Genomic DNA, 12590 nt, shown 5'->3' with positions numbered 1-12590 from the left:
AACCTTAAGATTCACCTTCAAAACTTTCTATCTCTGGGAGAATCCAGAAACAGCAATTTATTATTTTTTTCTCAGTTTGGGGAATTGGGAGCCTGGTCCTCTCACAAACATCCCAGGCAGCCTACGTGGTATCTATACAGCAGCAATGGTCTCCAGTAGTGCATTGTACAGCAATTATTCTGATGGCTCTAAGGAAGAAAACGGGGTGGAAGCATGTATTTGATGCACATTTTGCTAAAAACACTGCTTGTTGGAGTTTGAAAAGCTGACAGAGTGTAGCAGTTGTGAGACGTTTTGCCCCCATCCCCCTTCCTTAGCAGCTGGAGTTCATCAGCTGGTGTCAGCAGAGCAAAGTTGTTATTAGCACTAAATAATTTCCAGTCATGAGAGTAGGCTTAACACCCAATAAACTATAAGGTACAGATGTAAATTCAGTGTGCTTGTAAAGCAAAACACAAGTCGACATGGCTGTGGCCAGTGGGGGCTAGAAGGAGGGCCTAAAAGGGTATATTCTTTTACTTCAGCTCGATGTGAATACATGAGAAATTAGTTTTAAACTAAAAATGAGCAGGCACTGTGTCTGTTTGCCCAGGCCATCCAGCCAGCCTGTTTTAGTACTAATCTGCAGCCTCTCACTGCAGTAGGTGCAGTTTCCGGTTTTATGAACACTTTGTGCGTCGTCAATAAATGCTTAGAAGGGATTTTTGACAGGGTGATTGTGCTGATTCTCTTTGCTGCCATTTTCTAATCCCTCTGTCCTTGCCATCACTGCAGCTGGAAATGCAAAAAGCAAGTGTATGCCACAAAATCAGGGCACTGAATGCCCAGGACACAGAGATATTTCAGAGTCTTGGCATTTGAGTGCCCTGCAGGGAAATCCAGGCTTCTCCTATGGTATGTCAGCAGCCATGAACAAACATACTTTGCTCATCTTGAGTGCAAAGTATTTTAAATATTAATTCTCTTCAGCCTTTCTGCCTGAATGTCAGCAGCATCAACTATTCAGACCAGTAATAAGCTCAAAAAAAAAACTCACCAGTGTAAGGCAGTCTTTCTTTAGAGGGCAAACAATTGCAAAAATGTGGATTTTGATAGCACCTTCATTTCAAATGTCACAGGGAAGACATCTACAACACTTTCCAATGAGGTTTAAGAAGTGAAGTGTCTGAAGTGTAAAGGAGAAATCATTCTTTAGTTCAACAGGGCCAGGAATAGTTTTCTGTCCTGTTTTTGATAAGGAAGATGGAGTGTTCCCTCCCCCTCTGTAGTTAAATATCATCTCTAGTTAAGGAAAAATATAATGAAAAGAATACTGATTTCACCTCAGCAAGCAGAACGTGGTAATGAAACAGGTTTTCACATTGATAAAGTGTCAGGTGGAACTGTGGAATGTGCAGGAACCTGATGCCTGACAAAAGTCGGAAAACTACTTCAGTAGTGGGTGAACTGAGCCCCCAAAACTTCAGGAAGGAAATGTAAAAAGCTGATGTCACACTGTGCAGAAGACAAAGAGAAAGGCTGCAGCCTGATCAGCATAGCACAGGGTTTGAATGTCCCCCTGGAAGTATTTTGTTTCATGAGGAGGGTTTTGTTTATTTTGAAGTTAAGAGTATTTGTCTGGAAATAGGATCTTTGTTGCTTTGGAGATTATTGATTCCTGCTGCTAATTTCCTATTTGATGTGATAAGCCTCTTTGTAGCACTCCATTTGTTTTGCTGTGGAAATACATATAATGCAACAAGGAAAAAAAAAATATTATCACTTTATAGTCCAAATTTAACCTCCAGGTAATTATGTGCATCTCAGTAACTTCAAGAGAAGAAAAGGCAGATGGGACAGGAATTCTCCTGAATAAAAAATATTTTGTTAATGCATAGATGTTCTGGTAGTGAAGGTGTTAAATACACACCAGCTGGGAATTTATATAAGGAGCAAATCTCTGGCCGGGGGGGTGGAACATGAAATTCTCTAGAAAGGTAAGAAATTAATATGCAGTCAGTGGTGCAGATACAAAAGAATCAATATTGTAAAACAAAATAACAGATCCACATGTGACCATTAAATGGCGAGGAATGACCAAGACATCTGCACTGAAGCTTGCAATACAGGTACTGGGGAGAATTCTCCTTGTAACCCACCTCACTAGATTTGTGCTTGTAATTAGCATGGCAGTTACTGCAAGGAGAGTTGTGTTTCCTGGAGTTGGTGGAATAAAGGATTTTTTTGCATTTAGTACTAAAATAGAACAAAATAATTAACAAGTAGAGTAAGGAAAACTGAATAAAAATAGCAAGTACAGGCATTAATTTTTTATTACACACTGAAAACTAGAATTTCAGGTCAGAATTAAATATTGTCCAATGCATTTTTTTAATGCTTTCCAAATATCCTTGTTTTTAAGTAAATTATGTCTAGTGAGTTGTTTTTTCAGCTGAAACTACTCACTAAGTTTGACCTCCCCTTGCAGATAGTTTCTGACCTTCTGGAACTCAATTTTCCGGCAATTTTAGTGCTTGTCACAAATGTTTCAGACAGTCCTAATTCTTAATCTTCAAGTGAAAATTTTAGGCACAGCCCTTTGCAGAAAGTCGCTGCTATTTATCACCTGCTTTTCGTGAACTCTGGGGATCTGATATGCCACAGTCTGGGGGTCTGAAATCCCTCTGGCACAAAATAGTTAATCACTCTTAAAGCTCTCAAATTTGTTCACTTCCAGGAATTTTCCACTCCAGTAACAAGACAAAGTATGGGCACCGTGCTATTCCCTACGCGTCTTTTCTCCTAAAAACCAAACTGTCATGGTTTGAATTGCTAACATTGCCAACTTCTGTTATAAAAGCTTTTATGTGGAGTTCCTATATTGTGGCTGTTCCGAGTCACTGAGTATTTTAGCTTTTGATTCCTTTCACAGAAAGTGGATAAGTTGCTTTTTTTTTTTTTTTTTTTTTTTTTTTTTTTTTTTTTTTTTTTTTTTTTTTTTTTTTTTTTTTTTTTTTTTTTTTTTTTTTTTTTGACATTACCAATGTAAAGTACCTATTTGGAGATGAATGTTATTGCTGCACTATTGTTCCTTCACCTTTCTTCATGCTGGCACTGGTAAAATGGTCTCTAACAAAGTAGCATGGTCAAGGGATATATGTAATACAGGCTGAGAGAGTTGGGATTGTTCAGCCTGGAGAAGCAAAGGCTCTGGGGAGTCCTTGTAGCAGCCTTAAGAGGGCCTGCAAGGGAGATGGAGGGGGACTTTTGACAAGGGCATGTAGTGACAGGACAAAGGGGAATGGCTTTAAACTGACAGAAGGTGGATTTAGATTAGATATTAGGAAGAAAGTCTTTACTGTGGGCGTGGTGAGACACTGGAACAGGTTGTCCAGAGAAGTGGTGGATATCCCACCCCTGGAAGTGCTCAGGGCCAGGTTGAATGGGGCTTTGAGCAACCTGGTCTAGTGAAAGGTGTCGCTGCCCACGGCAGGAGGTTGGAACTAGATGATATTTAAGGTCTCTTCCAACTCAAACCATTCTATGGCAGTTCCTCTCTCTGTTCTTTGAGTGGTCGGTAGCAACAGAAGAGGCTTTATCAAGCTGGCCATGTATGTGTTGAGATTGTTGTAAGCAAGCTGGTGAAGCACCCTGCCCAGGTTTCCTTCCTTTAAACCAACCACTTTTTGCATTTTAGATTGACATTTTCCATGATGGTCACAGGTTATTTGGACTGTCAAGCAAAGATGGTTTATTTGTTTACATGTTTTAAATGTCTCTGGCTTGATATTTTAGTACTGCAATTGTGTTAGTGTATATATATGTGAATAAGAAAATAAGGTGCTGCGCTTTTTTTCATTAAATGTCGTAGCAAACAGGAGGTTCTGCACTCCTGTCTCTTGCTTGGAGATGGCTCTGCTTTTAAGAGTGTAACTTTTATGGTAAGAAGCACCTGTGTGCTGGAAACCAGAGAGATGTCCCAGATTTGTTTAATCCAAGTTGCTAAAAACACCAGGGGGTGATGTTACAACTCCAGTCACAGCTGGCTTGGTTGGGTGACAGAGAGATGAAGGGGTCTGGATCCCTGTCTGAGGTCTAGTGTTTGTCAGAACAGTCCATAGGATGGTCCGTGGTGCCCTTCAGCAGCAGAAAACCAAGGATGCCTTTGTAAATATATTGATGGTGATCTGGTCTCCTACAGATCTTCCAAATACAAGGTTGCACCTAAAAACTGAGTAAGTGTAGAAGCTGGTAGAGGAAGTCTTCAAAAACTAATGTTTGGAGAAAAAGAATGTTGTATTTAACAAGAAAAAAGTAAGTTACTATAAGGTGTAAGGCAAAGAGTGTTCCTAAGATTTAGCATCTAGATCTTTCCTTCAAAAATACATCTTTAAATACTTGTTGCTGTAAGTATGTTTGTTCACAGAGACAAAACTACATGAGATTTTAAAACAAACCAGACACAACAATACCTGTAGATAGCAGGCATATCTGTTCAGATTGATTTTTGTGGTGCCATTTTATTCGAGTCATTCGCGGATTGACCTTGAACTGTGATTTATGATCCCTTTAGCTTCGTAAAATCAGCTTTTGATTCAATATTATTACATTTGGAGAAGCAAGTGTCTTCTCACAATGCTGTATAGACAACAGAAGGACAATCGCTAACATTTTAGAACATTTTTTTCTTTATTACAATGGGTCCTAACATCCATCTGTTTTTTCTGGCATGCTTTAGAATTTCAACCAGCATTTAGTACATTTTTCCCTCTGGATTTCTAGTACTCAAAAATATCCCATTTTTATTGTTCCAAAAATACATTCTTGAATTAGATACATAGTAAATTCCCCCTTCTGAAAAAGATTGTTCTTTGTTTCCTACTGCAGTTGTTGGATATTTTGCTCTTGGGACTTGGGATATGAGATTTGAGAAGTAATACTGCAAGGCTCATGTGGTGTAACTATCTTAATTCAACCTTTTTTTTTCTTTTTTCTTTTTTTAAATCGTTTAAACTTGCATGACCGTATTTTATGTGAGCAGCCAGCATTTGGCTGAGAGGTTTGATGTTAATCGAACAGTACAGTAATGAAAAGGAGGAGGCTCCATTTTAGAGCTCGGGGTGTGAGACGTGAACTTTTATGATCTTGCAATGTTCCACATATCAGTAGGCATTTTGCAGTTAGAATTACTTGAAAGAGGGCCGAAATCTGAATTTGTGTGTCTATCACTGCTTGGCATTATCTTTAGAAAAGAAATAAACGAATTCCTTGTGAAAATGCAGGTGTCTGCATTGTGATAGTGGTCTAATGAAAGATTGATGACTTGGATATGTCATTATTCACACTGTTTCTGCTCAGAGTTATAGGACTATCTAGTCATTCTTTTATTTCTTTTAACGAAATACAGAGTTCATGGTCCAAGATGATCCTGTTTTATATTGGTATTTTGAAGAAATATGTTCTGTATGTGATAGGCAAGATTTTGACTTTATGCAGACATAACGAATTGTCAAAGTCTACATTTTGGATACGACTCTCTTTTCCCAGGACACTCAATCTGAGCAGACAGTACTTTCTTGGGGAGCTTGTAACTTTCCCAGGAATAAGTCAAAATCATAATAAATAATGATAGTTCAGTCAGCTGGAACAGAAAAGGTGGCATCATTTGAGCCATAACTCAAGAATGGATTCACATGGGTTAAGGAATGGGAAAACGAATTGGTCAGTTTTAGGGTTTTAAAAAAAGGGCCAGCTTGGTTATATTTTTCACTATCCACAGATGCTTAAGGAAGCAGAAAATTTGCTGATTAGTTTTCCCAAAAATCCTCACTGCAATCTAGACTAATCAGAGCTTTAAAGTCTATACTGAAGCTGTTTCTCAACACAAAATCAAGTCTGGGATAAGCATAATTTTGGGGGGGGTAGTAAAAGACTGCTTAGAGCCTAAATTAAAGTCTGAATAATTTTAGTTGTAAATCTGATTTTCCTGTAGAGCCCAGCTGGAAACATGACTGCAGATGTGTTACGGGAACTGTAATTTGGTTGGCTCACACTCCAGACTGTTCTGTATTTCTTGCAGTGCACTAGTGCCAAGCAAAAACATTGCTTCTCTCCTCCTCCAGGATATGGGGCTGGTGTAGCTATCCTGGATCAGGCAGTCCAGTTCAGGGAACAAAATGGGATGCTGAAGTAGAAGAAGTACCTTGCCAGTAAGGCGCCATCAGAAGGTACTTAGGTCTTCAACTGATACCTAGCAGTTTTTTAGATTTTCACCAAAAGCAAGTACTTCCTACCAAAATTGTCTAACTAGTTCTCCTCTAAACTCTGTCTCAGTGGTGCTTCACCCATTTTCCCAGGGATGAACAGGGGTCTCTGCCCAACTTTAGTCTGTTCTAGTCATTACCACAGGCTTCCTTATAGCTGCAGATGCATCATCTCCCAGGAGCTGAATATTTAAAATCAACAGGGAAGTGGAGAGCAGTCATTACATGATTACTGAATCATGGCAAACATTTCTTATGGTTTTATTGCCCTAATTTCTCAGGAAAATGAGTTCTAAATCATGTTATCGTGACTGATACCAGGAGACTTGTCAGACAGGAAAGAGAGCTTAAAGGAAGAGATAACATATCCTACAGATTAGCGAACATCTTAGTGGAGACTAGTACAGGAATTTTATTGGCATGAAAGTCTTACGCTTGCTTTTTTTGGTAAGGATTTTCTATTTAATATGCCTTCAGTTCATTCATTCATTGATAAAACTGTGTTTAATCCCATTTTATAAATCCTGTTTAGGAGAATGATAGTTCTCTGTAGACTTTACAGTCTGGCTGGCAATATCTGGGCTGATTCTTCAGAGAAAGTGAACCTCCAGGCTTACAATGATTTTTTGCTCATTGTGCAGTGATGTAAGGAAAAGAGGGAGGTAGTTCATTTCTACTCTCTGGTAACAATTAACTGGCAGAAGCAAATACAAAGTTTTCTTCTCCTCCATTTTTCTCTTTAAATTTTCTGTACTTGACATGGGATTGCAAAGAGCCCCTGGTAGCCTCTACTTCATCAAAACTGCTTTGCTATCAGCATTATTATTGGGGAAGGCAAGGTAAATTAGGCAACTCTAAGACTCTTTACTCCAGTTGAATTTTTCTCATGTTTAATTATATAGTTGATATAAATCAGCACAGTTCTACTGGGTTCAGTCATGCTCGTTTATGCCAACTAAAGAGCAATGTGACAAGTAGTTCTTTGTAGCAGCTGGGATTCTCACGTGCCCAGCTCAGATTTACTCCTCTCTTACAGCAATCTCTAGAGTAGTATGAGCCCAGTTGCAGCTGATTAAAAGAGATTTGCATCTAAAGAATAAATTCAGGACCTGCTCCAGAGGTTATGCCCCACTGTGCTCAGAAGTTATTTTACATCAGGGTCACTTAAGTCATGAGGAACAGCTGTGTGATCGTGGCTTGGCTCAGAGATGTCTTGGAGATGTTCTGGACACCCCACTATGCTGCTGCGTGCCCTGTTGTCACCACCTGTGACCTGTTTGCCCATCAGTCCTGTTCCCAGGTCACACACACCAGATGTCACCATTCAAGTGCTGGAGAGCTGCTAGGTTCTTCTTTTTGTATCCGCAAAAACTCGGAGTTAATAAGCCTGGTAATTATATGGGGAATCATTTTCCAGCAAGCCCAGTGTTATATCCAGCCATTATACTTGTAGATGACCCCACACTAGGCTCTTAAATTTTCTTGTTCTCTGGGCAGAAGATGAATTCTTGGTACCCAGAAAACACACATCCAGAATTATCCTGTTCACAGGATATCAATGAGATGGATGGCATTAACCAGCTCTTTCTTAGAGCTCATTCACAGCAAAACAAGAGATCAGGGAGAGAAAATTCATGACTTCTGGTAGGGGCCAGCCTAGGCAGCCAGGAGCATCGTGCTTTAAAGGTGCTTCCAGACAAAAGGGCTGCAGAACTCTGACCTGAAGGCCCACAACTGGTTGGCTGCTGTCCTGAGAGCCCTCTGGGAATGGCCATACTGCAGAGCAGGGTGAGCATCACTGTGTACTTCATTTAAGTGTTTTGTAGTGCCCAGGGAAATGTACAGCCAGTTTTTTTCTTTTATTGCTCCTGCAGGACACTGCCACATGGACCAAAACCTTTTCATTCTGAGTTCTCAGTTTGCTGGGCAGGCTCCAAACAGTAGCATCCACCAGTGAAAATGCTGCCTTTCTTTCCTCTTGCTCCCTGAAGATATTACACCCGCATCAGCCAATAATTTAGGTCTACAGCAATTGATTTTACACAGTTGTCCCTCCTGCCCCTGAACTCCTACTCATCCACCATGATATGAGCAACCCAGCCCAAAGCAAATTCATAAGAACAAACAAACAAACAAATAAAAGCACCCAGCAAAATCATCCCCACCACACATTGTCCTTGTGAAGAGCTGCTCAGCTCATCTTGTCTAGTACAGGGAGTGTGATGCATTTGATCATGCAGGGCATTAATTCAGAAAATTGGTTTGCTGTCAAGTTTGTAAATGTGAGCAACTGTTTTATTTTTCACTGACAATCCCATTTGGATATTATTTTTTCAGTGAAATCCTAGTAAGGCTTTCTTTATGTCACCATAAATCTTAGGAAGGTTTTCATTGTAGTAAAACCTTTGTCAGTTTGCAAAACAGACATTTTCTCCTCTTTTAGTCTGATTGTGCTGCTAATGAGACACTTTTTTCATGACCTGTGGCCTGTTGACATACTCATGCAGCCCCTGTGATGTTAAATGAAAAAAGGCACAGCAGCAATTGAGCAATCAAACTGCTGAAATCAACCCCTGCAAGCTAGGTGGGCTTCATTAACAATTTTTTATTCTGGGCAGCACAGGAGGGAAGGCAGAAGAGGGAAGCTATCACCCCTGGTGTTTGCCAAGGTCAGAGTGGTGCGCTGGAGATGGTGTACTAAAATTTGGTGTGAAAAAAATGTATCTTTGCAGCTGTAGTAATAAAGCAATAGCTGCCTACATTCCTTGATTTAAGGTATCTGTAACAAATATCAATATTTTCAAAGATTAACGGAGAAGTTAACAGCTGTTCAGCATCTGGCAAACCTAGAAATTAAAAGGCAAAATAAGAACTAAAATAGCACTGTCCTGATGAGCTGGTGGAGTTGTTTTTAAAGCCCCAAAATAGTTTAGGGGCAGAAGTCACTGTAACAGCACGAGAAGAAATCAATTTAAATGAGCAAGAGACCAAGAAAAGAGTTAAATTGTGAGAGCTTGGAAGGAAAGGGCTGGGGAAGTGGTTGGGTTTGTTTGAGGAGCTCATCAAGGAGGGACTTAAGGAAATCAGGAGCAGGCTAAGTCAGACCATAAGGATGATGGAAATGGGGATGTAACAGCAGTTTGTGGAAATTAAAGCAGACAGGGGTACTGGAGGCCAGGAACCTCCACAGCTTCTTTCATTACCTTGTTCATCCTCCAGCTGTGCTTCACTGCTTGCACTGTAAGGACTAGTTATGATTTCGTTCCACTACAAGGGTACCTTATCTTTTCCTACTGCCTAAGTCTTGATATTAAAGTTTTTGGGATTATAAGGGCCCAAAAGTGATTGACAGCCCATGAATGCAGATAGCTTCAGATCTCCAGAATAAATCTATCCAAAGTGTCATGGCTTTTTCTGCCGCGTAAGTGCATCACTTAAAAATGGAGGCCATCCTTTAGATGGGAGCACTCTGCAACCTGAAAAGGGTGGGTAATAGGTTCTATACAGTAATTTGACTATTGATGGGGAACACAGGTATTCTTGGCTGGCTTTCACTAGGGGCCCTACCAAGCAGTGTGGGGAAGAATCCCATGATCTATAAGTCCTGAGCAGCACATGAATAGAGGGTGCATATAATAACAAGGAGGAATTCTCTGTCTGCTTGGAGGAATTCTCTGACTGCTTGTGTGGAAGCCATGACATGTTGGAATGAAAGCTTAGTTTAAATGCGTCTACTTCATGGCAGGTACCCCACATGGAAGACTTGGCCCTTTCTGCAAATCACCTGTGTAGGTAGATAAAACTTCTGCCTTCTGTTAGAAAGGTTCTAGTGTGAACTCTTCATGACAGAACTGTTAGCTGACCGATTTCTCTTTTTACCAGTTGTGTGATGTTCGTTTCATGCTGGATAGCTGCAGTCCATCCCTAACATCCCTCTGATGCTTCGAAAACATCAAGGTGCGAGGGATTAAAAACATAACACAGTTCCTGCAGACACACGTGGTGGGGATAAAAGTGGCAGCTTTTTCTCTTTGGTTCTCATCTGCTGCTAGAAATATAGTTTTAATTGCTTCATAGTCATAAGGTAAAGTCTCCCATTAACAACAGCTACTGTATCTTAAAGATGGTAAAAGAGACGAAAGAAGGGAAAGAGACAAAACTCTTGACTTTGAATTCTGCACTGGAATAAGACCGCGTTGTTCTGCTTTGTTTTTGCGGTGTAAAGTGCTCCCAAAGGATCTATGGCTGGTATCACCTCTACTGGTGGAAATCTTTAGACTGTGTTAAATCAGCTTTTGCTTTCAAACAGCTGGCTTAGGGGGTAGGTTCCTACCCCCTGCTTGTGCTTCATTCAGCCCTGTGCAACCTGCAGAATGTGAGGGCAAGGATATTGAACTGGCACACAGGAGCTCCTGGCTCGGGAGAAGGCTGGGGATGTGTGTGCATCAGCAGCTCAGCCCCTGTGTTGTGAGGAGCCGGTGTCACACATCTCTCATGCAGCCTTGCAGAGCCAGCTCCATTTCAGTGAGCTTCTGTGCCCTGGGTTGGAGGAAGCATTCACTGCAGAAGATGAAGCTGTACAGCCAGTGTTCATATCACGTTTCCTATCAGTACCCAGTAACTCACAGGGAAACTGATGGTCCAGCTGACAGAGACCGGGGCCCTCAAGTTGGGAATGTCTCTGAATGAGCATGTCTGAAGGAAGAGGAGGCTCTGTCCTGTTACTGGCATCACTGACAAAACTCCCATTGACTTGGATAAGAGTATGAGGATGCCCGACAGTGCTGACTTCTGATGTCATCTCCCTGGTTTACTTTGTTTTCCAAAGACCCTTCTGTGCTTGCTTTATATTGTGAATATTCAGATCATTCCTATGTACAGAGTCTGCATTTGTAATTAGATTGTGCGGTTTGTGACCCTATTACGTACAGGTTGATTAGCAAGTCACGCTGATTCTTCAATATAAGATTTAATAAAAGCCACAAGAGGAGGAGGCAGAGGAGGAGGGAAGTGAGTGTGTGGAGGAGGAGGAGGACTGCTATTGTTCTGCCCTCAGCACTGCCAAACCATCCCTTGTTTTTTCTGTGCACTGTCTGTGTGTTGAAATGCTGTTTGAACAAATGGGGCACAGTCAGGAGACTGGTGAGAGGGCAGCGAGAGGGTTAGCTGGATCTTAGCTAGAAATACTTGCCTGAGTCAGGAAGCAGGCATGGAGGGAAGGAAATTAAGTGAAGACATCTGTGTGGCTTAGCTTTCAGCGGCTCTGCCTGGGGTAGGGGTGGGAGAGTCATGCCTAAGATGACATAACGTATTTTGTCTTTCGTGAGTTGAAAACAGAGGAAAATGCGAAAGCGAAGCATGGTCTGTGTCACGCATGGTCGGGGCATACCAACTACATAATGGAGCAGTGTCCGTGCTTGCTGCTCTGCCTTTCACACCCCAAAATAACTCTTCAGGACAGAGAACTGAGGAGAATGTGATATGGTCCAAAAACTGATCTTGGACTTTTTTCGCAGACGACTGAGCCAGAGGCCAACTGCTGAAGAATTGGAGCAGAGGAACATACTGAAACGTAAGTCCTGATTCTGCTGACGTTTAACCTGAAGCCAGTTAATTTGGATTAGTTGTGATGTACATTCTGTGTATACATCATTAATAATAATTAAAAATAATAACAGGCATCATAAATGCAAATAAGCGTGGAAGTCTGTAACGACATCTAGAGCTGTATAAACAATTCTTTAAAATCAGAGTCAGTAAATCTGCAAGAATGAACAACTTATGGGGGAAAAAAACCCAGATGCTGAACGATGTTCCAAACAAAGAGTCAGTCATCCCAAAAAGCCTATTTTATATGGCACTTAGCTAGATGAGCATCCCATTGTAAGTTAGTAAGGGCATAGCTTGATTAGCTTTCCTAAAAACCTTCACAGCAATCTACACTAGCCGGAGCCTTTATTTAATTTTAAAAAGAACGCAGTGTGACTTGGGGTTATTTCTGGAAATGTTCCCCTGAAACTCTTCCTTTAAATCAGCCAAAAACTTGCTGTTAGATCCTCAACGTGTAATATATTAATGGAACAAAATACAATTTAGAGACCCTGATCCAGGTTAGGTTAGTAGGTACATTACCACCAGCTTCAAGGGAAGATAGACTGAGTCCAAATTTCATAACTTCATGAATGAACAGGAAAAAAATGGCAGTTTCTTTACTCACATTGAAGTGATTTGAATATTTAAAAAAAAAAAAAAAGAGTTTTTATCTAATTGTTGTTACTTTGGAAACAGAAAGCAAAGTAAACAAGTTCTTGCTTTTTCAGGGTGGTAAATGCATAATTCCAGGAAAAT

General features: G+C 40.7%; 1 protein-coding gene across 8 annotated transcripts in view; it reads left to right on the top strand.

Annotated features, from left to right (window-relative positions):
* Nucleotides 1-12590, top strand: part of PHACTR1 (phosphatase and actin regulator 1) — a 302786-nt gene that overhangs the window by 271651 nt on the left and 18545 nt on the right. For all 8 annotated transcript variants that reach the window (XM_027891638.1, XM_027891637.1, XM_027891641.1 and 5 more), the window contains one exon: nt 11759-11814. In XM_027891638.1, coding sequence (XP_027747439.1) covers nt 11759-11814 — 56 coding nt within the window. The remainder of the gene's footprint in view (nt 1-11758; nt 11815-12590) is intronic.

This window comes from Empidonax traillii, unplaced genomic scaffold (assembly GCF_003031625.1).
Source record: "Empidonax traillii isolate 1590-97213 ecotype Southwest subspecies unplaced genomic scaffold, ASM303162v1 scaffold324:size701061, whole genome shotgun sequence".
Taxonomy (NCBI): domain Eukaryota; kingdom Metazoa; phylum Chordata; class Aves; order Passeriformes; family Tyrannidae; genus Empidonax; species Empidonax traillii.
The sequence above is the reverse complement of the archived record's forward strand: the minus strand, read 5'-3'. Positions and strand labels throughout refer to the sequence as shown.